The 24688-nt window shown below is 51.3% G+C and overlaps 8 protein-coding genes across 8 annotated transcripts; 4 read left to right on the forward strand and 4 right to left on the reverse strand.

Moving 5' to 3' along the window:
- Positions 1–265: 265 nt before the first annotated feature.
- On the reverse strand, positions 266–2612 carry POX_e06271 (uncharacterized protein; the record flags this gene model as incomplete). The annotated part of the gene is made up of 5 exons (XM_050115095.1): positions 266–389; positions 445–1080; positions 1145–2280; positions 2365–2427; positions 2493–2612. 5 exons carry the CDS (start codon positions 2610–2612, stop codon positions 266–268), a joined length of 2079 nt encoding a protein of 692 aa, XP_049967555.1.
- Positions 2613–2705: 93 nt separating this feature from the next.
- On the forward strand, positions 2706–4191 carry POX_e06272 (DNA damage tolerance protein rad31; the record flags this gene model as incomplete). Its single annotated transcript, XM_050115096.1, has 3 exons — positions 2706–2881; positions 2944–3136; positions 3208–4191. The coding sequence occupies 3 exons, from the start codon at positions 2706–2708 to the stop codon at positions 4189–4191; spliced, it is 1353 nt and encodes a 450-aa protein (XP_049967556.1).
- Positions 4192–4908: 717 nt separating this feature from the next.
- POX_e06273 (Protein YTP1) lies at positions 4909–6688 on the reverse strand (the record flags this gene model as incomplete). Its single annotated transcript, XM_050115097.1, has 4 exons — positions 4909–5186; positions 5279–6251; positions 6334–6411; positions 6572–6688. 4 exons carry the CDS (start codon positions 6686–6688, stop codon positions 4909–4911), a joined length of 1446 nt encoding a protein of 481 aa, XP_049967557.1.
- Positions 6689–7462: 774 nt separating this feature from the next.
- Positions 7463–7991, forward strand: POX_e06274 (DNA repair protein SWI5; the record flags this gene model as incomplete). The annotated part of the gene is made up of 3 exons (XM_050115098.1): positions 7463–7492; positions 7548–7654; positions 7832–7991. The coding sequence occupies 3 exons, from the start codon at positions 7463–7465 to the stop codon at positions 7989–7991; spliced, it is 297 nt and encodes a 98-aa protein (XP_049967558.1).
- Positions 7992–8680: 689 nt separating this feature from the next.
- Positions 8681–12847, reverse strand: POX_e06275 (ABC multidrug transporter mdr1; the record flags this gene model as incomplete). The annotated part of the gene is made up of 2 exons (XM_050115099.1): positions 8681–12358; positions 12485–12847. The coding sequence occupies 2 exons, from the start codon at positions 12845–12847 to the stop codon at positions 8681–8683; spliced, it is 4041 nt and encodes a 1346-aa protein (XP_049967559.1).
- A 3543-nt stretch (positions 12848–16390) lies between these two features.
- POX_e06276 (60S ribosomal protein L39) lies at positions 16391–16850 on the forward strand (the record flags this gene model as incomplete). The annotated part of the gene is made up of 3 exons (XM_050115100.1): positions 16391–16396; positions 16527–16627; positions 16802–16850. The coding sequence occupies 3 exons, from the start codon at positions 16391–16393 to the stop codon at positions 16848–16850; spliced, it is 156 nt and encodes a 51-aa protein (XP_049967560.1).
- Positions 16851–19001: 2151 nt separating this feature from the next.
- On the reverse strand, positions 19002–19789 carry POX_e06277 (E3 ubiquitin ligase complex SCF subunit sconC; the record flags this gene model as incomplete). Its single annotated transcript, XM_050115101.1, has 4 exons — positions 19002–19175; positions 19291–19458; positions 19555–19640; positions 19738–19789. 4 exons carry the CDS (start codon positions 19787–19789, stop codon positions 19002–19004), a joined length of 480 nt encoding a protein of 159 aa, XP_049967561.1.
- Positions 19790–20999: 1210 nt separating this feature from the next.
- Positions 21000–22984, forward strand: POX_e06278 (GPI mannosyltransferase 4; the record flags this gene model as incomplete). Its single annotated transcript, XM_050115102.1, has 4 exons — positions 21000–21108; positions 21333–21715; positions 21825–21952; positions 22027–22984. 4 exons carry the CDS (start codon positions 21000–21002, stop codon positions 22982–22984), a joined length of 1578 nt encoding a protein of 525 aa, XP_049967562.1.
- Between the last annotated feature and the right edge of the window lie 1704 nt (positions 22985–24688).

The following is a 24688-nucleotide window of genomic DNA, read 5'->3' on the forward strand; positions in this document are numbered from 1 at the left end:
GTACTTTCGCCGCGATATTAATTGATCCCTCGTCGCGTGAGGGTGTTAGAGTGCAGAAGCATCACGCCCTGTATGAAACAGAAGTCAAGACCTCAGAGCGTCAGTACCGCATCATGGTAAGTTGCCTCCTCACCTACTTGCTAAGCACGAACGGGGATTTCAATAGTTCACAAGTTTCGTATAGGAGCAAGCGGATAATTTCATTTCCATAGTTCATGTCATCGTCATCAAAATCCAAGTATGCTGCATTCCAAGCTTCCAAATTTCACCGAAGTCCACCGCTGGGGAAGAATCGTGGCCCCGCAAACCCATGGGCAATGATGCTTTGAATGTCTATGTTACCATCGCTGCGGGGGCTCCATAATTTGATCAAAATGTATCGACCAGAACTGGTAGATGTTAGCCACGAAGCCAGAAATTTTCGTGATGGAAGAGGCGACGTACGGTGGCGGGTCAAATTTGATGCTGACCATACTCTTCTCACGCTCAATGAAAAACCGTGCATGGGGTTTCATTACTTCGCCGTTTAACGACGTGCCCACCAACGCTGCAGCCGGGGCAGAAGAATGAGGGGAACGAGGATCCACAAGACTACCAAAGCGGCGTCTGTGTTGACGCTGGAGCTCCATACGACGACGGTAGACGCTGTCCGTGGTGGTCTCGTCATCTTCATCATCACTCGTGCTCTCTGAGCTATCTGAGCACTCATCCTCATCTTCCTGCACTCTTTCTAGTTCCATGACAGATGGGCCCTCGTCATCGTCGTGATCCACAAACAGATGATCATCAGAATTATCGTCATAATCAACCATCACCCGAAAATCAGACTGTGGATCGGAGGCGTCTTGGCCAGGAGCAGCATTTTCAGACGTCAGCTGGGTGGTTGAGACTGCCGAGGAAGCTCGGGTGGAAGTTTGCATTGGAGATTGGTAAGAATTCAGGTACTCTTGAGATGGTTGCAGACCGGAGCGTCTGTTGCGGCGTCGACGGCGCGCGTGAGAGTATTGAATCTGGTATTGCGCAGTGCGGGATAGCAAATCATCGGCTGTCATGGACACAAATATCATGCCTTCCTGAATGCTACTGAAGGTCAGCCAGATAAGTTGGAAGAAGGTGGCAAGCACAAGCTTGGCATGCTACATACGGAGAATCAAACCCCGTTCGTGGGGCCTTGATGACGAGTTTCCTCAAGCAGAAGGGCGCTTCGCCGCGATGTCGGAGAACAATGTTGCAGCGGCTGGACTTGGTACAATAGACGGACTGATCATTACGAAGGACGTTGTCGGGGTGTGAACTGTCTCCCTCGGGCTCAAAAGTGCCTCCATCACAGCTGGCAATCTCCATTTTCAAAGGACCGGAAACCACCTGCCCCCTGTGGCCGTAGTTAAACCCCCGTAAGCCTTCACGATGATCGTCGGAGTCGAGCTTCCGCCGTTTCAGCCGACCGTGGCTATCTCGACTCGACGAAGAGGGGCCTGACTGAGGCATGAGTGGCGGAAAGGCTATTGGATCGGTGAGATTGCTGGCACTGCGTAGGTCAGGACGAACCGCCCTGCGACGAAGACTTCTGTAGCTTGTTGTCGGGCGGGAAGGATCTGAATGTGTATCTGAGGTATTGTTGTTCATGGAGCTGGGGTCGGTTGGGACCTGGTCCCACAGAGCTCTCCGGGCTGGCCGAGGCGGAACCAAGTCAACTGGCGGTGGGCGAGGAATACGAAAAGACGCCGTGGATTCAGGACGATTTCCACCGTGTCTATTGTACGGAGACCACCCGGGGACACCAAGTTCGTCGAGTTCTTGATTCAAGGTCTCTAACGCACGACTTGTTTCTTCGGCGCTGAATCGGCTATCCTCAGACTGAAGAAGGCTTCGCAGGTAATGCAGGCTATCACGAGTAGATGATCTGGCGGGCTCTGTGCTCCGTGCAAACTCGTCGTGATCTCCTTCTGGGGAATCCGTTCGCTCTGCGGCTATCCTGAGTAGTTCACTCAACCTGGAATCGGTAGATAGATCAGCGTTGCCGACGTTATCGATCAAACGAACCCAGGGCGACGAGGTGATGTCCACGGAGTTAGGATTCTGTTGAATGCTCAGCGTATCGATCAGGTCTTGTGTGTGTGGATAGCGTTCACGGAATGACTGCTCGCTAAGCTGACCATCATAGAACCGGGAGGGTCGAGGCAGCGACGCTGGAGGATAGTCGTAATTGCCCGAGTTGTTTATATTCCTTGGAGATCGGGAGTTTCCCGAGTTCCCTGACGTATAGTCAGAGTTCTCTGACTGCGTGAGTGTCAAGTCTGTTAAAACGCTTGTCTCGTGGGGCAAACCCAGATTTGGGCACTGCACTTGAGATTCGTGACATACCATCCTGGTGGGTAAGTCCGGGCGGATACCGCTCAAGAGTCCCCGGCTGTCTTCCTCCGGGATCTTCCAAAACAAAGGAAGCGTGAAGTGCAGGTCACAGAGAGAAGGGCTCCGCTGTTTGGCCGTACCGTTGACCCTACAGAGGTGCCGCTAGCAGTAAATGCAAGATTTTTGGGCGTAAAGACGTCTGAAATGACGAGCGCGAGGGGAAAGGCAGATGATGCTTTGCTTGGGTGATGGTTACGCATGGCACGTGATTCCGCATTAGATCATAAGTTTGTGGGGAAAGCTCGCCGACAGCTACTTCGTCGCTCTCTCACTCCCCGCAAATTATCCTCAAAATGGCAGAAGTGGAGAATGGAAACGCCATCAGTGCAGGTGAGAGTTTCTCTATGAGAATCCAAAGGTCTCTGGTGCAGGGATCCAGAGACATGAACGCTTACCCGATCCTGATCTTAGATGAGATCGCGCTCTATGACCGGCAGATCCGACTCTGGGGTGTGCAAGCACAAGAGAAGTCAGTCTCAGAATCCCCAATACTACCGGACGGCGCGTTTTCTAATCAAGTCTGCTCACCAGAATTCGATCCGCGAATATTCTTTTGATCACCGTCAAGGCGCTTGCCAACGAGGTCGCAAAGAACTTGGTCCTAGCCGGCATTGGCTCCCTCACGATTATCGATCATGAGCCCGTTTCCGAGGCCGACTTGGATGCATCCTTCTTCCTGGAAGAGGCATGTAAGAATGAAGATGTTATTAAGCAAGGGAAAAATGTACTAGAAGCTCCGTGCTCTCCGTGGACTTGCTCCCGCCATCCGCATCTCTGGCTAATGTCGCACTACAGCGTGCCGAGGTTGCTGGTCCCCAGATTCACCGAATGAACCCTCGAGTCAAGCTTCATGTCGACACAGCAGACATTCGCAGCAAACAACCCGAATTCTTCAGCCAATTCGACGTCACAATTGCAACTGAGCTCGATTTCGCTTCCTACACGACGATCAACGCCGCTTGTCGCATCGCTAACCGACCTTTTTACGCAGCCGGTCTGCACGGGTTCTACGGCTATGTCTTTGCCGACCTGATCTCGCACGATTTTGTGATCGAGCGGGAAAAGTCAAACGCCCCGACACGGCAGCAGGAAACGCTGACAAGAAGTGTGGTCAGCGTGACCGCAAAGACCGAGGGTGAGAAGAGCGAGAAGAGCGGCACCAAGGACAAAGTCATCGAATTGGTTACAAAGCGCGAGATTTACTCTCCCCTTCAGCTTGCCAACACATCCCCTCTGCCCGAAGAATACACCAACAACGTGCGACGCCGAAAACAAGTCACCCCGCTCCTCAGCTGTCTCCGCGCATTGTGGGAATTTGAAAAGCTCTCAGGCGGCAGACGGCCCAGCTTTGCGCATCAAGATCTCGAGCTCTTTACAAGACTGGCTAGGGAAAGCCACCAAGAATTGAAATTGGATCTTGCTACTCTCGACTCTGCCTTCCTGCGCCAATTCCTTCAAAATCTGGGCTGCGAGCTCAGTCCCGTCGCAGCATTCGTCGGTGGTGCACTGGCTCAGGACGTTATCAACGTTCTCTCTGCCCGCGAGCATCCGCTTCAGAATATGCTGCTTTTCGACGGAGACAAGCTGGCTGGACCCATCTACCCACTGCATCCATTCTTTCCTCCCGAGATGGACGTTGGCTCGCTCGCTGCAGTACCGCCCGTGGCCAATCCGATTATCATGACTCCGACGACAGTCACCAATCTTGCGAGTCATCCCGCTCCTCATAACGCACCAGTTAACTCTGCTGTGAATATGGGTGTGAATCCCGGGCTGTGAGGGATGACAGGATTGGAAGAATTGGGTTTCCGGATCGGCGGCGTAGGGTGGGGGCGCAGGCAGACTCAGGGTTTCGAAGCATGCAGGTGACGAATTTCTTACTATCTAGACGAATTTTCTGTACAATATCATTACACGCATCGCACTTCTCAAATAGATCGACCTTATGTACCCAAGGTCTACCGATCCTGGGTTTCTCCTACGTAGCATTTGCCATTAGTCACAGAAGCACTCGAGAGGACGTAGATAGACTACCTACAGAATACCGATCATTGATCTCCAGGGGCGGTAGCAGAGCAAAGTGGACTTTTTGAAACAGAGTGATCTCTGACAGCTTGTGACCTACGTAGGAGTTATGTAGTCTTTTCTTCCCCCAAAAAAGGGACTATCTATAAAAACGCCCGATCTTCGATTCAACCCTTTTTTTTTCTGAGAAAAGAAAGGAAAAGAGAAAGAAAAAAAAACCCCACAAATATAAGTATGTTCATTTTGAGCAAGTAAATATACGAAATGATCAGTGATCAGTGCCCGGTAATTAGCGGCACCAATCTAATTTATCCCAAAAACGCCTGAGAGAAACCATGCAAATGAGGTAGCCCGTAGCTTATACCACATGAGGAGACGCCGACACAAGATGAACCCCTAGCCTTGAGTCATTTTTTTTTGCTTTTCAAGTGCATCGTTGCAACGTGAGTTAGTCGCGTTCAAATCGCCCCTCTATGCGCGAGAAGCTTCTTTGGCACCCATTTCCTCGTCGGCTGTCTTTTTGGGACGCATGGATGTTCCGGCCTCATCGTCATCGTCGCTCATGAGGCCCTCCAGCTCAAAGGCCTCGGCGTCGGAGATGCGCTGAGCGTCGGCGGTACGTGCACGAGTGCGCCCATTCATGTAGCCACCGTTGGGACTGGCGTATTTGGGGCCGTCCAATTCGTCTTCTTCAGGCGCGCCTTCAGGCCACGCGTGAACGGCGTAAATGTGGAGAAGGATGTTAACAACTGAAGATGGTTAGAACTCGTGAGCCAGGGCCATTGGGGTGGCAATTTTGGGGAGGGGGTGGGGGGAAGAGATGAGAAAAGAAGACACTTACAGAGGAAGAGAATAAAGGCAATGCTAAAGAGAATCAGGATGTAGGAGACGTGCATGATGCCCGCCTGGCTCAGCAGTTGCATCTGCTCCTCCGTAGCACCCATGAACAAGAATCCGGACGCGTACAGCAGGAATGGAGTCAGATACTGGAAGCTATTCGGATCGACTCCGCTCATGCTGACATTGTCCTTGTCGCGCAGGACGAAGGAGATTTCAATGATGCGCGTCAGGGCCGCTGCCATCAGCGTGTATCCGAAGATACTGTGGACCATGGTGCTGATCATCAAGGTCTGAGTATGCGCGGACATGGCATATCCGGTCAGACCGATGACGATGGCGGGAATCAAGTTCCGCTTGGGCCGACCATTCCGGCTCCAGCTCAACCACATGCCCAAAAGACCGGCGCACCACCAGACAATACCCATCGTCGTGTGTTGCAGATCATTGTGAACCCATGGTCCGCCCCAGCGATGCTCGGTAAAGGTATTGACACAGCCCCATGCGGCGATGATGAGCGAATCGAAGAATTCTTGACTCCGGCCGGTTCGCCGCAACCAGTACTGGCCGACAAGAAGAAGAATGGTCAGGCAGATACCATACGCGATGAATGCGCTGCCCATGATGAAGTGCGCCAAACACTGGCCCATGTGATCACCTTGGCAGAAGCCGAGCGCGGCAATACCACCGAAGAGCATCTGCGTCCAGCTGACAATGGGCATGATCTTGCCGATGACGCCGTGCGCCAGAACGAAGATCCATCGAATTCGAGCCTGTCCGGCCTTTTCAAGGTGCAATTTCAAGTAGAAGCCCAGGACGATCTGCGCGATCAGGAGCAGCATCAACCAATTCGCGAACGAGGCGTGTGCATTTTTGCCAAACTGTCGACCCTTGTGAGCGTGGCCGAGGAAGTATGCTAGCACGGCGATAATGGTGCCGACAATTTGAACGGGGACGTGCCAGCGCGAGCGGACAATCTGTACGAGTCGAGTAAAATCGAAGAGTCAGAAGAAAAGTCCGGCCAGAGGTTTGAACAGTCCCCTTTTTGCACAAACATACCCCAAGAACCATACCCAGGGGAAAGATGATTCCGAATGCAGTGCCCATAAGAATCATATGGGTCCAGAGGGTGGAATCCTACACAGACCAGAGGATCATTAGCATAATCATTCGTATCCAAACCGCCTTGTCCATGCGACCGTAGCTGAATTCCCAGATCCGAAAGCCTCTTTCAAAAAGGATCAAACAGGAAAGACAAAAGAAGGAGTCACCACATCAAGGTATCATATCAACATACAATCGGCTCCAGCGAGATCGCCTCGCCCTCGGGGACATGATCATGGCCGCCATGAGCGAGGGCCAGACCAGCAAGCAACACCAGGCCCCAGAGGGAACCCTGTCGCAAGAGGGTCATTGTGGCGCGTGTGAGAGAGAGACACGGCGATGACGGAAGATGCGGGACAGCGAAGGCTGGAGAGCCAGAGGATGGAGGAGGGCGGTTTAACAGGGAGAATCCAAGGGGTTTCTGATCGGAGTCTCTGGGGTCCGTTCACTGCGGAAAGGCGAAACCGGGTCAGCTGCCTGACATCCGGCCGACGATCTGCTGCCACTCCGCCGCATCCGATTACCCACCGGAGAAAAGTCAGGTACACAGGAGGTACTTGGTCGCAGCCATATCGTTGGTAATTACTGAATGTACTCATGTACACGTTGTAGTCTGTTACTAGGTAGAAGAGGGTATTAGATTTAATTAACACAGCAACTGTAATCAATCACCATGAGTACCTGACAGCACCGGAAACCTTTCTTCGAGCCCCCTACAGTAGTTCCAAAGATCATGGGGAAGCAACACGTTTTGATTCCCAGAATTTGTGGCATATTTGTCGTACAGTAGTACGCGTCAGGTACTTTCTTACATATTCAGAAGTCTTCAGTTGACCTCCAGTCACCGTTATACACGTGACCTTATCAGAGCCACCCGCAACGATCGAGACCCACTTTCTAGAACGGGTTGAGCCTGGAACTAAACTCAGCTCGCTCGATATCACGATAGTGACCTTGGGTTGCAGGTGATACTCCTCGACTGAGGAAAAAAACCCCCAAAGGCAAAAGACAAAAGGCAGAAAGGGATTCTCCTGATCATCTGGACAGTTTGCAAAATATTCATCACTCAAACGTCGAAGCTACTATGGCCGAGCCAGCAGCCGACAAGCGTCTGGTAGGACTGTCCATCCACCAGACCGTCATTGGGCCATAGCGTAGAGACTGACCAGCCGCTTCTTCAACTCGATCAGAAAGCCCTTCGCAGATCAATCTCTGATCTACAGGCGCAGCAAGCAGAGTTAGAAGCTGAGATAGCCCAGCTCAGACCGAGTCTGAAGTGAGTAAAGATCAGAGCCATTGGCTTGAACCCATTGAATTAGATCAACCCCTCCGACAAGACAGGGACGTTGCGATCCTTCAGAAAGAAGGCTGAGATACCAGGAGGCAAGACAGGATCATTTGGGATGATAGTGTCGCAGACCTCGAGCACAAAGTCAAAGCTAACACCGGCCAGAAATGATCCTTCCGAGACCGTTAAAAGGCACATCCGTCTGTTACATGAATACAACGAGATCAAGGACATTGCACAAGGTCTGATGGGTCTTATTGCCGACGCACGTGGTGTTCGACATGTTGATGTGCAGAAAGAGTTTGGAGTGCACGAGGAAGATTGAGTTTTGGTCCTTTTGATCTTTTTGCATGCTCGCTTTCGGTTTTGTTTTGTGGAGTGATTTTTTCTCCGTGCTTTTTTTTTCTCTTCCCTCTTCTCTTCTACTTGAGCAAGGCGTTTTATGGTTTGGGTGTGTACTCATGGGTTGACGATACCACTAACTACTATAGAAGATTACATCCTATAAGTTCATTCAGTAATCGATGTAGAAAGATAGAAAGTACCTTCTATTCACAACACATCTTATGTATATAGATAATTTATCAACATTGAAGAGGACAAGATTTTGATTTCGGTCAAACCCATCCCCAAAAAAATCTATCGTCGGCAAAAATCAAGAGAATTAAGGCGCGTTCAGGTATGCAGCGCCCGGATAGGAGAGAATAAAAGACGGCTGTCAGAGATGAGAGGTTCACGGGGATAGAAGTATCTCAAGAGCGAAGAATGGGGGCGAGAGGAGAGGGAGCAGGAAACAACCCAACCGACGTGAATGGTAACAGATCAAGATGAATGAAAAAGAGGTGATTAGCCTTGAATAGGGTATGAGAAATTTGGACAACCCTTAAGGGACACGGAAAGGGGACAGGGAAAATAGTAAGTATAGACAGGAAGGCGAAGAGAAAGTAAGGTATATAGGCGGTAAGATATGCAGGGGGGTAAAACAGCGAAGCAAGAGTAAGAGCAAATTTTGGTTTAATGGGTCTTACCCAGACTCTGCAAGTTGACTAGCTCGTAGTAGCGGCCCTTGTTTCGCAGGAGCTCGGTGTGCGTGCCGCTCTCGACAATCCTGCCCTGGTCGAAGACATAAATGATGTCCGCCTTCTGAATAGTGCTCAGACGATGAGCAACGGCAACGGTGGTGCGACCCTTGGCCGCAGCATCGAGGGCGGCCTGGACGACCTTCTCGGATTCAGAGTCCAGTGCGGAGGTGGCTTCGTCGAGCAGAAGAATCTTGGGATTACGGAGCAAAGCGCGGGCAATAGCGACACGCTGCTTCTGACCACCAGACAACATGCCACCCTTGGAACCCACGACGGTGTTGAATCCCTCGGGCAGAGACATGATAAAGTCGTAAATGTTGGCTTCCTTGCAGGCCTTGACGAGGAGGTCCTCTGCGATGTCGTCTTCGGCGATACCGAGCAGAATGTTGTCCTTGATCGTGCCTTGGTAAAGAGTGGGTTCTTGACTGACGAGGGCGAGATGGCTACGGTACGAATTGATGTTCAGATCCGCGATGTTGTGTCCATCCACAAAGACTCCACCGGAGAGGGCGTCATAGAAACGCTCCAACAAGGCAATCGTCGTACTCTTTCCACAGCCACTGGGTCCAACCAGTGCAATGTACTGACCGGGCTTGACGCTCAGGTTCAGGCCCCGAAGGACGGGTTGTTCCGGGCGAGTCGGGTAGCGGAAGTGCACGTCGCGGAACTCAATGGTTCCCTCAACATGGTCAACAACGGCGCCCTCCTCAGACCAGGTGTCGATGGTAGGACGGCGATCGAACAGCTTGCGGAACTCATACGCGGCGTTCTTGGCTTTGCCCATGTCGGGTGAGAAAGAGAACACGGTACCGGCCGATTGAGCTCCAAACAGAATCTCACTGAAGCAGACGAAGAATCGGAACGTATCATACTCGCCCTTGCCCAACAGCGTACCACCGTACCAAAAGCCGAGCGCGACACAAAAGAAGACCAGCGCCTGAGACGCAGCATACAGAACAGATGATCGGATGACGGATTTCAAGCTGACGCGGGCCTGCTGAGATAGCTGCTCGTGGTAGACATTCCAGACATCGTTCTCGCGGGTGAGTGAGGCCACGGTGCGGATGGCAGAGGTAGCCTCACAGGCATAGCTGGCGGAACCCTCGTAGGCGCTCTTGGAGCGGGCCTGGAAAGCGGCAAGCATGTGGAAGCGATAGAAACCGCAGCCAAGGAGGACAGGAATGACACTGATACAAACCAGGGCGAGCTTCCAGCCGAACGACAGGGAGATGACCATGGCCGCAATCAAGGTTGTTGAGGTCATGAGAATTGTACCCAGGGTCGATCCACTGATGCCAGAGAGGTGTTTGGTCTCGGTCGAGAGGAATGAAGTCAATGCACCCGTGCTGTTCTCTTCACGATCGAAGAAGTTGATATCCTGGCGAAGCATGGATCGGAAGGCCTTGCTGCGGGCCTTGTGAATGAGACGCTCGGAGCAGTAGGCAAACGCAATTCCGTTGATCGAGAACGTGAAGAACTGGACAATACCAACAACCAAGAACATGAGAGACCAGAAATTGGCGTCAGAACGCAGCTTGCCCCACTGGGACTTGGGAAGGGACAGAGAGCCAATGGCCTTGGCGTACAGGAACGCCTGGGTGGGCTGACCACCGCCTGCAAGACAAGAGAAGACCAAACCGACAATCAGATACTTCCATTCTTCCTTATTGAAGGAGGCAATGAATTTAATCAGCGTCCATAGCGAGTACTTAGCCTTTGGATCGGGGCCCGACTTGGAGAGAACCATGCTGGAGACAGACTTGCCAGTATCCTGGCGACGGATATCCTCGGGGAACATTGCCCCGGCCTCTTCATCCTTGAGAGGGGTGGAGGCACTTGCGACGGACTTGACACGAGCAATGTGTTGCTTGTTCAGCGAAGAATCATCGGAGTCGTCCTCGAGGATATCTTCGTTCAGAGCGTCGGCTTCCTTTTCTTCGTTGATGCGCTGAGCCTCGACAAGCTTGGAATATGGTCCAGCAGTCTCGATCAAATCATCATGGGTGCCCTGTTCCACAATAGCGCCATTGACAAAGACGACGATATTGTGCGCGGTCTTAATGGTGGACAGACGGTGAGCGATGACAATAGTAGTACGGCCTTCGGCAGCACGGTCCAAAGCAGCCTGCACCACACCCTCTGATTTGGTGTCCAGGGCGGAGGTAGCCTCGTCCAGCAGCAAAATCTTGGGGTCAGAGACGACAGCACGGGCGATGGCGATACGCTGCTTCTGGCCACCGGAGAGGAGGAAGCCACGTTGACCGACATTGGTTTCGTATTGTTCCGGAAGGCCCATGATGAATTCGTGCGCGTTGGCCATTTTGGCCGCGTTCTCGATCAGTTCACGCACACGCTCCTCCGGTTCATGCTCATAGCGAGTGCCAAGTAAACCGTAGCGGATGTTCTTGTAGATAGTAGTGCCGAAGAGCACGGGTTCCTGCTGGACAAGTGAAATCTGTTGGCGCAACCACCGCAGGTTCACAGTCTGGATATCATGGCCGTCCAGGAAAACAGTACCGCCCACAGGCATGTAGAAACGCTCGACGAGACCAACAACGGTCGACTTGCCCGAGCCCGAGGGGCCAACCAGTGCGGTAGTCTTACCTGCGGGGAACTTCAACGAAACATCTTGCATGATGGTGACTTCCGGTCGTGAAGGATAGATGTGCTTGACGTTGCGGAATTCAATTTCACCAGTAGCGTTTTCGGGAATGATGCCCTCATCAGAGGTGGGATCAATGGGTGAGACACGATCAATGGTACTGAAAATCTTGGCAGCCGCAGCCACGGCGCCGGTGAAGGCTTGAGTGTTGGGAGCGACATTGCTCAGACTGAATGAACCGATCAGGATGGACATGAGGATGGTCAGGACCTGGCCCACGTTGACTTTTTCTTGAACCAGGAACCGCGATCCCATCCAAAATCCGAGACCGTAATTTAAAAAGATGATCCCGAACATGCCACCGATCATAACACCCAGAGCCATCTGCAGCCGCACGCCCCATCGCTCGGCAGTGTGCAAGTGCACCTCATACTGCTTGGCGAGCTTATCCTGGGTGCCGAAAGCGGTTGTGTTGCGAATGGAACTGATCACCTCTTCGGCCACGGTTCCACCTGCAGCATAACTCTCCAGGGAAAGCTTGCTAAATTTCACGATGAAGGTCGATCCACCACCCATCACCAGGACAAGTGCGACGATGGTCGATGTGCAGATACCCGCCAGCGGCGCATACTTGATGTACGCGACGACGAAAGCCGTCACGAAGGTGGCGAGGGCCGTCAAGGTGAGTCCGACCTTCTCCGAAACGCCGTCCTGGATCAGATTGGTGTCAGCGGTGATGCGGGTAGTGACTTCACCAGCACCCAGCTTATCGAAGTAGGCGATGTTCTGGCGCAAGATGGCTTCAAGGTAGTGCTCCCGAAGCTTCTGTGTGACATGTTCACCGGTGTAGATGAATCCGACCGTGCTGATGTATACGGTCACGAATTCGCCAATACCAAGGTAAATAAAGTAAAGAACGTTCTTGACCAGCTCGTGTTCGAAGTCATCATAGGTCATTGTTTTCAACTGGATCTGCTGGAAGGCGTTCGTTAAGGAGCCAAAGAGGATCTACAGCACAATCATTGGTCAGCCACAGAACAAGACGCGAGGGACAGAAGTTCCCGCCGCCGAAAGCCCCAGCTTCAGACATGCGGGCCACCCAACAAGAGCAAAGAAAAAGAAAAGAAACCCTACCGTAAACAGAGGCAGTGCCGCACCTGCAACGATGGAACACAGAGCGCTGACGACCAAGATCGCGATATCCATCGCCGAAGCATAGCGATAGAGGCCCAGGAAGGACACCTTGGCAGCGGGGTCGTGCAACTGTCGCTTCAAGATTTCCTTCTCATGATCCGGCAAATGCGCAAAGATCGCATCGTCGTCGAGGGACAGGGCCGTCTTGCTTCCATCCTTGTCCTTTGGCGTCCCACTCAGAGTCGAAGCGGAGTCGTTGCTCTTCCCCGCCACTTTTTCCTGTGGCTGACGCACATTCTCACCGGCTTGCACCTCGTCCGGTACCTTTTCCAACGTAGCAGCGCCCTCCTCTGGTTGCTGCATGGCGAGAGAGGAATGTCGCGCGTGGTGGCGCGAATCTGGTGGTGATGAGGCCTTCTCTCAGGAATGGGTGTGATGAGTCGGATCCACTTCGGCGATTTTTAGATTGCAAGTGGAGCTGGGCCTCGGTTCGAGACGCTCGGAGGGAGACTTTGATCACGTCCCGAGAATAGGGGATGAGAGAGGGGAAAGCGATGATGAGAGCCGGAAAAAAAATATAGTCGCGAAGGTGAGCAGAGTGGTGTTGTGTGAGCGATGTTGAAACCAAGGTAGATCGTAAGATGATGTTGTTAGTCAGAGAAGTGAGCGTAGGTACTCAGGTAGTGTTGCAGTCTTGATGACGATCGAACCAAACGATCAATGCGAGTGCGGCGGGCGAATGACGGAGAAAGCACAGCGGGTGTGGGTGGAAGGGAACAGCCGATCGGGTTGTTTGCAGACGGCGAGGGGTCAGTGGGTGGACCAGTTGCCGACAAGAGCTGCGAACCTGTTGAGGGGAGATCGCGCCCGGCGACGAAAGGAGCGATTCTTGTAGTCGTCCGTACCAAGAATGGGGTGGAGTGACACCAGAGAGGTAGAGGAGAAATTCCCCCGATGGACGAGCACGAGCCTAATAAATAAAAAGAGGATCGTGTCTAGATGTCCTCCGGCTCGGCTCGTTTTGAATGATAATTTATTTTTATTTTTGACAAAATTTTTATACAGCATGGACAACGACTCCAACCGGCAAGAGATCCATCCGGTTCGCTAATGACTGATAGGAGCAGAAATCGTGTGGACGGTCTGACTTGTCCAGAAAGAGGCTAAGTGTGGTGTCAGAGCCAGGCCAGCGACTACGAATCTGGCCAGATTGGGGAAAAGGAGGCCCAGAAAATTGCCAAGCACTTCCAGAAAATGCAACCTAGAACCAGAAAAGGCTTGCGAGCTAACTGCAAGTGGGTTTCATCCTTATTCATGGGGGGGGAGCCAGGAGTCTGGAGTCGGGGTCCTAATCCTGCAGTACCAACGGACAAGAATACCTCCAGGTGGACAATTGCGGACTTCTGAGTACCTACCAGTTAATTATGTATGGTGCATCTGAGGCGGTCACACTCCATCGCATAGTGCTTGAAGAAGTCGCGAAAGTGGACCGGAGTCCGTAAAGTCCGGATAATGTTATGCACTGCACGGGACTTCCAAGTTGCTTCTAAGCGATCGACTCTTAATCATCCTACCCCCTATGATTGGTTGGAGGACAACGAGTGGTTCACGTCATGTACCAAGCGTCTTTGGGTGGCCCACCGTCTTCCTCCTGTACTGACTAGTGACTACTGAAGTGTCGCTGTAAACTTTCAGTGTCGATGACTCAAAAGGTATAACGTCGGTGACCCGAGAGATCGGAAGAGGGACTTCGATGAAGCTCTCAAGATGGATGCACTGCGGGAGTAACAAAGAATGGGAACGAGTCTGGTCGACTTCACGATCGCACTCAATCGCGCTGCCTGCAGTGTCGCACAGTTCAGCTCAACTCGATCTGTCAGATTATGCACTGTCCCTTCCCCCTCGTGCTCAACCGCGCGTAGGTATGAGAGTCTCCCGCAACCCCTGCTTCGTCCTGGGACGGTGGAGATCATACATTAATCGGAATCGTAGATATGTGCCCCCGAGCACTAACACTCTAGGTCAGGTCCTGGGACACTAACAACACCAGCATACTCTGTCGGGACGGGATCAGCCTGCTGCAATGTAAGCCGGTTATTCCCTAGGCTCTCATCTTTCAGTATGGAAGCAACCAGCACAATCATCCGAGACGCCTCGATGTTTTATCAAGTCTTCCCTACGACGAAGGATGTTCTACATAGGTAAGCATGCTGGCCAGTGTCCTCTGTCGACGGCTCGCTTTGGGATACTCCCGCATCTGATTCACGATTTCCAATTCCCAATGCAAATATCATCCACTTAGGACTCCGTAGCAGATAGCATTGAAAGCCATCATCAACACGTCTGGTACGAGAATACCGAAAGAAAAGAAGTCCTTTCCTAAACCCCCGGGGCATTTCGTTACTGTAATTTAGCCGAGGCATTGTCATCTCAGCGAGATAGATACATATATGCCTGCTGCAAAATGAAGCTATCATGTAACGCAGGCTTCTCATCGAAACCTACTTCCACAACAGTCGCAAGCATGTCGGCGTGCACATTGTGTAATGTGCGGTATCTCACAACCTCCACTGTTAGATACGTAGTATCTAGTACCCCTAATAGCTACCGAATTATCAATCAACACCGGCACCTTGGCGATCCGAATACGCATGCTCAAGTGGGTCAAGCAGAGGCGGCGACCAGAAATGGAAGTTCAAGGCAGCTCAGATCTGTGTCACTCACTGATCGTGACTTGGCCACAACCCCAGCCCACAGAGCCTCATGCTAGGCAGTCATCAATGTCGTGGACAATAATGCGACAAATATACATGTGAGCAACCCTGTTTTGCTCACGGTTTAAGCCCGAAGTCCGAACACCGTGTCCCGTCTGACATTCATGTCAACATATGATACACATCCTCGCCCCCTTAATACACACAGCCCACAGGAGGGGAATAGCCACGGCAGAGTCTGTATCCGACAAAGAGGTTGCATTATCCCCTACACAGTGGCTGAGCGATTCCACCGACATCACCAAACACATGTTTTGGCGAGACCCGCCAGTTACAACACCGCGAGCGAGGAACAAAAGCATGGCTCGGGTCCGTGCGTTTGACATGGTCAGGGAGTCGGCGAAAATACGTACCGTAACCCCGATGGACATGGATAGAATCTGACAGTTGAGATTGGATGCTGCCGCGGTGGACTGTCCTCCCATTTGATGAACTAAGAGGATCTGTCCGCTATTGGGGGGAACTCGTTTGACAATGTGGTTCCTTTTGCAATCCATTCCAAACGAGGACCGTCTCCATCTCTCTTCGGCAGCGGGTCTAGGAGGTTTTGAATATTGAGAGCCACAGTCGCACTGTGCACCACATCGGGCAATCACATCAATAAAAGTACATACTGGTATATGCTCCTGGCGCCTGACATATGGTCTTGTCACTGTACTTATTTCAAAGTATACATAAATGAGTGGCGTGCTGCGCAGACAAACACGACTGTGACCTAGCAGACATATTGATGATATCATGGATCAGACTGATCTTGCGATCTTGCCGGGTCCATTAAGATCCTACAAAATCAAGTATCATGGAATTTGGCGCTCACTGTTGTGTATCATGGTAGTCGCGCCAACAACCACTGAAAGAAGTAGGACGCGGCGCTCTGCTTGAAATGTCGGAAAGTCCCCCGTTGGAAAGATTTCCGGTTCCATGCCGAGATATATGGTGGCCTAAGGCCCGCAGCACCGTCTGTACACCTGAGGCATCAGAGCTCATTTTATTTGCCTAAGGCCCCACTTGAACTATATCACATGACTGAGGCGAAGCGAAGCCAAGCCCTGCCGCACACAAATCAATTACCTCCCGAAGGACGACCTCTTCTCCCATCAAACAAGCTCGCTGTCGCGCCCAAGCCTTCAAGATGCCGGTCAGTACACACCACCATCGTTCCCGAATACAGAATCGCCGCGCGTGTCGACTCTTTTTCCCGAATCCCGTCGTCGCAACCACTCGAAATATACCGAATAACTGACGTGCGAGTTTTTACTGTCATATAGAGCCACAAGACTTTCCGCACCAAGCAGAAGCTTGCCAAAGCTCAGAAGCAGAACCGCCCCATCCCTCAGTGGATTCGTCTGCGCACCGGCAACACCATCAGGTAAATCGCGCTCCATATCTACGTTTCTCCGCCTCTCCACGATCATCATGAAAAATTTCTCCGAGGAGGGACCCGACTGGAATGAGAAGACCTCGCACCAACCCCCGCCATGACGCATACGCAATCCCGCATACTCTTAGAACAGAGTGACTGACAGTTCTCGCTCTCGTACAGATACAACGCCAAGCGACGACACTGGCGCAAGACCCGTCTGGGTATCTAAACTTGTCGCCCCGGATACCTCCCACCCGGTCCTCTTCCAGCAATCCAATCCCGGACCAACGATGTTGTGTATTTCGATATCCTGACGACGCAATTTCGCCCGCCCCTCTCATCTACTCTGCCCCCGCGTCTCTGAACGCTCTAGTTTATTCCAAGGAACTACGTTCAATCAAACAACTGTCCCATCTCGAGTACAATGCATCAGCCGGCCCGGATGTAAAAATCGCGTGTCGCTCGTTCGTTTCTTTTTCAGTCTTGTATCCCGACTTTGGAAGCAACGACCATTCTCGAGTCTTTTCTTATTGGCCGTCCTTCGACGGCGACAGTTGATTCAACCGAATGATCAATGCGGTTGGCTTCTTTTTGCGAGGCGCGCGGAAAGCGTGGTGTGAAGAGGGTAGCGGGCATATGACCCGGTTCGAAGGTTGGGCTGATGGCGAGGGTTTTGTTTTCCTACTACAAAAATATGATGGAATTGAATTGACGTATCAATCGTCCTCTACGACAACACTGATGAGAGTTCTCAAGACGTCTCTTGCGCTTTTACTCCCCCAAGAACGCACTGTAGAGAAGGGCACCAATGTTCCCTGCTAGCCTCGCATCCAGGCTGATGACAAAACATGTCACGGTGAAAACGCCGTAGCAGGTCTCATTTTACGCATCATCTACGATGCGTGGACTTCAATTTGCACCGCTCTATGCCAATTGTTTCTGATGGAATGCACACTGGCGGGGATCAGGTTCCTGCCGGACTTCGGTCATTTCTCCCTACTTGGACGCGAAGGTCCTATTAATGAATAGGTTTCAATCTGGCAAGTAGTCTCCATCTGGAGTAGAAATCATCCATGAGGATCGGTATTCAACCCGACCAGGCTGCCCGCGTCAAAGTTAGAATAGCCACAACCAGATATTATATTTAGACACGGCCGGGGGGGATTACCTCAACTGGATGCTCACCCCGTCTGGCTGACGCGCATCGATCCGGGCAGGTAAGCCTGGAAGTTTCACAAATCCAGTACTATGCCTACCAGATACCTGTACCCGGACTATCTTAGAAACTACCTCAATTCCAGCAGCTCTGCCAAGCCGAAACATCCATTGAACTGGAGGCGGGGTCCTTCCCTCCAGCTGTAGGGACCATCCATTGGTATGTCCACATAATGGCAGACAGTAGATTCGTGGTCAAAACTCGCGTGGGCAGTTCGATTTGTAAGATTTGGCAGTCCGGTCCTCCACTATTTCCAATTACTAGGCAATGCCGGCTCCTGAAGTTTGAAAGCCCGGGTCTGGTAGATTTTGACCTGCTGGGTAGGTGGAGGTTCAAAATATATAAATATGCGCACAACATCCATCCATATTAACATCCACCCCATTCCAACGGTCTCATGGTTCCTCCTGGGATGGAGATCTACCTCCAAATCCATCTGAGGTACTCTGCTAGACATAGGTCCCGGACGGATAGGAGTGGTAGCAGGATGGACGGGTTTACTTTGTACCTATTACACGAGATGAGCGAGTCTAATTGAGGTAATGGACCGAGTTAGCACGGCGCTTCCCCGAACCTTTGGAAATGAAGCCCCAGTTCTCTTCCCGGGTAACGGCCGTAAGCGAAGATATTGGAGGTATTAAGTAGACGAGCTCTGATGGCCCATGCGGAAGAGGTTGAAAGGTGACAGTTGATTTTACAAAAGGATGTGGGTGAAACAGTCACGACGGACGAACTGCCCTCAAGCAAAACATCAACAAGTCTTCAGAAGGCATACCTAGCCTAGAAAGAGATCCCTGTCTCACAGAGAACAGGAATCGAGTCTAGGAACCAAGGGGAAACTAAATCGGGGAACAGCCGAATTAAACATATTTTGCAAAGCCTGATGTGAACAGTGAAATTGGGGGTATGTGGTATTGTTCATTATTTAGCATAGAGAGAAGCCAAAACTCATGATAAGCGCCTCCTTTTCAGAGGAGGTAGCAAAAAAAAAGGAAATGCATCCGCATCTGTCAAAAGCAGAATGTGGCAGACCGAGGAGGTGATTCGGTGCAATTTTTTAACGGCTGTAAGAAGAAAAAGAGACATTATTAGAAAAAAAAGTCAGACACAAAGCGCTTGGCTTTGGAGCATCGAGGTTCATGGGAAGGATGATTCAGATTGGACTTACTCCTCGGCCCACTCGTTCTCACGACGAATCTGGTCCTCCTCCTCGGGCGTGAAGTCATTCTGGATGTTGAAAGTCTTCCGGATCTCCTCAGGAGACTTGCCCTTGATCATGTTTGCGACGGTCTTGCAGCCGACGTCAAGGAGGGCCTTGATGTCGAGGTAGTTGGCCGCCTGTTGAATGATAAGAGTCAGCGAACTTGTTCAAAGTAAGCCAGCCTGATTGTCTAGGCTGGATGAAACAAGCACCATGTGCTATGCCTGGTACAGCGATGTTCAAATCACTTACGAGAATGATCTCGAACAGCATCTCCTGGTCAACCTGCATGAACTTCTGATCCCACTCGTCGATGTCGGTGGTCTTGCGGCGGTTGTCATCATCGTCGGCAGCGGTAACGGGGTCGTTCTTGTGGTGCTCGCACCACTCAATAACCTTCTTAAGAACGGCCTCGTTGACCTATGAAAGATGAAGTGAGCGGAGATGCTTCATCACGTTGACATGGCTTGGAGGCGCCAGCTGTTCAAGCCGGGGTGAACAAAGAGGGTCACCTACGTTGGGGATGGGAATGGCCTCGCCGCAGTCACCGAGGTCCTCAAGCATGTTCTTGATCAGGATCGAGCGCTCAGCAACAGCGCGGTCTAAACTTCTGGGTTAGCGACAGCAGCGAAGGTAGCGGCGGGGGGGTAAGTCCGACGTGGGCGGCGAGACACAGCGCGCGCAGATGATATGGCTTACCAAGGGTGATATCAACACCATCGCTGCTAGTCAAGGTGATTTGAGAAGACATGTTGACTGTTTTGGTGAGGTTGAGGGTGTGGTGGAGAGGACTGGAGCTCTGTGAAAAAGATGACCACAAGATGTCAGCGGGTGAAGTTGGTGGCGGCGGCACAAGAGCGGAGAGCGGAGAGAGCGCGGAGTCAACCCGAGCGGTCAAAGGAAGTGCGGGAAGGAACACGAAGAGTTTATGAATTACTCACTTGGCTGTGGTAGGAACAAAAGTCAGAGGAATCAGTGGTGAAGAAGGAAGAGTTGGAAGAAAGAGAGAGTGGGTGGGGGAACTGATATGTTGAGAAGGTGACGATATCGCTCTAGTCAGTTTTTGGCGGTTACGCGATCACTCAGCCACATGAATATCAAACTGGAAGCCCCGGGGACTACACTAGGTCTAGTAGCAGAGGCAATCAAACAGAAGAGAATTCTATGTTTATCTATTAACGAAAAAAAAAAGAGACCAAAAACCCAGGAGAAATAAATACCAAACTTAGTGTCTTTAAGTTTGACAGGAAGATCTTGGACGTGGTTCACTGGCCTTTCTAGTCGGGAGATCTACCTTGCTGTTACTATTGTGATGAGGATATCTGGTTTTTGTTCCATACCTCGAAGAGGCTGGGTACTGAACCTTGTTAGTACATGAGAGGAACTTGAGCACTATCATCTGCGAGCAGTCAGAAAGATCATCATAACAAAATGGCGAAATGACCACCGATGAATCCAGCATGGTCTATGTGTTCTGATCTAGGGAAGTTAACGTTCCTATCGACGGTCACAGTAGGACTAGGCCAAAGGTCCTGCGTCCTTCACCTGTGCATTTCTGAACTATCACACCAGACAGCTCATGTCTTGAACAAGGTTCAAGCGAGCAAATAATCACTGGCCATTAAACCTGTTCCATCTTTTATCCTTTCAAATTCAAAACTACATTCAAGACACCGTTGTTGATAACCAAGCCAGGTCCTCGATTTTTGTTTACGGCTAGTTGTCCACTATACTATTCTGACCATCCAGTCCGCTCTCTTTGCCTTCGGCGATAAGGATTATTCTGCCGTTCGATCGCGCTAGTGATATCATCGTCAACTTCTACGCGTCGCTTGCAATTTACTTTGAAACCTCTCTGGTCCCGATCGAATCTCGCAAAAAGAGACTTACTTTGGGCTGGTTGTGCTCTGCCAATTTTGTTTTCGCCTTCCTGCCAACCTGTCATGTTCTGTTCCTGAACCATGTGGAGACGGACTTACCTGCTGCTGCTGGTGATTCGTGTTTACTTTGCGCTCTCGCCCAGCTATCTACATCCTGATGAGAATTTCCAGGGCCCCGAGGTTTATGCTGGTACGTTCAAAACTCAAGGTCGCATACGGTCTGAGGAGCATGCGCAGGGATTTCCCCAGTATAAGGTACCCCAGCGATTACGAACAGCCGCAAATTTGCGATTCTTTCTCGGGCGCACAATTCCGCACACGCCGCTGGAAGGAGCACCACATCATCTTGGCCTTGCCTTTGGATCAATAGTCCCATCAGATTTGAAAATGTCTAACTGTCTCTTTCGCTTCTAGGTCGGGTCCTCGGCTACCCCTCCAAGCTTCCTTGGGAGTTCACCGCCGAACATCCCATAAGAAGCGTGTTCCCGATATGGCTGATCTACGAGGTTCCCATGAGCCTGATGAAATGGTTCTACACGGAAACGGGTGGTGGCAGTCCACCCCCTCAACTGGTGTACTACACTTTGCGTGGTGGCATGTTCCTGCTGAGTTTTGTACTTGAGGACTGGGCTGTGTATGAGTTGGTGCCATCCCCGCGCGACCGTCGCGCAACAGTTGTCCTGGTGGCCTCGTCATATGTCACCTGGACATATCAGACGCACACTTTCTCCAACTCTCTGGAAACCTTATTGGTCGCCTGGAGCTTGGTTTTAATTCGCCGCATACTCGAGAACAAGGTCCGTGCCGTTACCGTCGCTATCGGAGAAGAGAATCCCGTTGGGCGATTTGAGTAGACATCATCCGAGATTCTACGGGGCTATGGCTGACCAGATACCACCCCTCTAGCAACGCTCTTCTTACTTCTCGTATGCCGTGTTTTCCTTCATCATTGTGGTCGGAATTTTCAATCGCATCACTTTCCCCGCGTTCTTACTCATTCCTGGTCTGCAATTGTTGCCATACTTCAGGCGCAAGTGAGTGTCCCTCTTCAGTCTTTGCCAAAGAGCCCGTACAACGTCTCAAGACCTCGTCCTAACCTTCGAACTAGACCAAGCTCGCTTCTCGCTATTGTTGGATTCGGCATCTTCTTCACTCTGATCGCAATCACCGACGACACAATCTTCTACCGCCCGTCCTTTTCCTTCCTCGCTGGCGTGCGCCATCCCGTCATCACACCATTGAACAACCTTCTCTACAACTCCGATACCTCCAACCTCGCTAACCACGGCCTCCATCCACGCCACCAGCATTTCACAGTGAACCTCATTCAGCTGCTTGGACCAGCCTACATCGTCATGATTCTCTCCATCTTCCGCAAACCATCTATTCCGAAGTGGTTGCGCAATGTGCGGGCAACCTCCGCCCTCTCCGCAACCCTCCTCCTCTCTATTTTCCCCCACCAAGAACCACGCTTCCTCATCCCGTGCGTCCCTCTCATCCTCAGCTGCATTCGGATCCGGCGGTCGCGCATTTTCCTCGCAGCTTGGATCATCTTCAACGTAGCCATGGGCTTCCTCATGGGCGTCTATCATCAAGGGGGTATCGTCCCTGCCCAGCTGGCCATGCGCGACATCATCTCCACCAACACCGCTTCACAGGGTGTCAAGTCGAACCCAGATACGTCGGTATTCTGGTGGAAGACATATTCCCCTCCGCACTGGCTGCTCGGTGCTGGGAATAGTTCCACACCTGCGATCGCCACTCTCGATCTGATGGGTATTTCGGGCCTAGAGCTTATTCGACGTCTGGACCAGGCGGTACCGCCATGTGGGACCATCTCGCCGGTTTACCTTGTCGCGCCGACGTCGGCAAATTTCCTGGACGAGTACACCGCTACAGGAACTCCTCGTACGCCAGATCTTCAACTCTACCGCCTGTGGAGTTACCGCAAACATCTCAATTTGGATGATTTGGACTTTGGGGACGACGGCGTGGTTCCGACCCTGAAGCGGGTTGTTGGCCGACGTGGCCTGGGGGTTTACTCTGTCCGGCGAAGCTGCAAATAAACATCAATGGTGGGCGGGGGCTGTATTCTCTATTTAATCATTGTTTTGATGTGATACCATTTGTGCATTCCGTCTTCTCTTAAAATTGGTCCGCCATTCTGTTTTTCTCATGATTTGATTACGGGGGACAGTTGTTGGACATGGTCGTCTGGACAAGTCCATTCTGCATCACTCATTTACTGGGCGCTTTGGATAGGCTATGGTCAATTCAACCGAATGAAATTCATGAACCAGGATATGAACAATATTCAGCCCTGAAGCGTGTTCCCCCGGCCAATGCGCCTATTCGCGATCGGTTTTGCATTAAGTCCGGGCAAGTCTGCAATCGATGTGCCAAGGTCGATATTGTACAAACACCAACACCTACTAAGCCGTCGGTAGACATTCTCATAGGCATAGACTGGTCACTCTAGCTTGCATCAGCGCCACATCCCTCCATCTGTCTAAGATTCTCTGCACACAAGACACACCCCCGTACGTCCTCGAGTGGACCAGGTCCCCGTGGGGCTCTTTGACTTTCCTTGCGACAGTCTGGTATGATCCTGGAACGACTTTGGTCCATGTCATTCCCTCCTCAGAGTTTGGTCGGATGACCGTCATTGAAGCGCCAAGCTGGAAGAGGAGCTGTGGCTTTCGGCCCGCGCCAAGTATTCGTAGCGTGTGACCTCCACCGTGCCGAAACTTTAAACTAGGGGTGGAACTGCCCTCGGCGCCGATCTGGTCGATATAGATTGTCAAGGGATGTAACGTCAAGCTGGCAAGGTTGGTAGGAATTTAAGGCTTGGAGTCATGGGTGTCTTCTACTACATACTAGGTTAGGCTTATGGACGAGGGAATATGTTTGATTTTTCGGTACTGAAGACCCGGTAAATTGTCAGTGGTGGGGAGATTCACCAGGATGGTAAGTTAAGCTGGTCACTATATGGTATATGGAGTTATGTTCTATGTGGGATGGTGTACACTTCTTAAAATGCTGGTAGATCCTTTGGTAGGTCTAAGAATTATGAGATGGCTATGATCAAATGTAAACAAGTGGTTTCAAGAGGATGAACCCATTCTCCAGCCCAGAAGGACCAAGTAGTCCTGATATCTGCAAGGGTTTGCTCGTTCATGATCTAGGACCAGGCGAGTCTATTAACGCGTCTGGCTGGTGGCTCAGTAGTAAAGACTCTTGAGCCACTCTGGGGCCCTCAGCTACCACCCAAAACTAGGTAGCTGAAGGTCCCAGCGAAAGGAGCCGCTGACCGGGCGCGTTGGGCGGGTGGGCAGTCAGCCATTGAATCCAATGGCTGCGGATCATTTTTTGACAATATCTTTTCTTTCAAAAATCTTCAAACTAATCCTTGACTTGAGAAGAAATGGATTCTCAAGGTTAATCTATTTGAAAGCCCTAGGTAGTGTCGTTTCATGGTGATATGTAGAAAGCATGCCTGGTTGAGGGTTATACACTTGAGAGCATCGTGGGATGGTGATGGAACATGGAGTGACTCAAGTATGGGTATCGTGACTTTGAGTGGTAATCTAAAGAGCATGGGTTCAATTTGCAGGTCTAGAGGAATCTTTACGTCTTTCCAACTGAAAGAGGACGACGCCTATTGCATGTGAGCGCTGGACAAGAAGGCCGACAAACACGGAGACTTCCTCTACTGGTCTACCTTGTTTGCCAGTGATATTTCCCACTCTATGAAAAAAAAGTCAAACTAA

This window comes from Penicillium oxalicum, chromosome V (assembly GCF_001723175.1).
Source record: "Penicillium oxalicum strain HP7-1 chromosome V, whole genome shotgun sequence".
Lineage (NCBI taxonomy): Eukaryota > Fungi > Ascomycota > Eurotiomycetes > Eurotiales > Aspergillaceae > Penicillium > Penicillium oxalicum.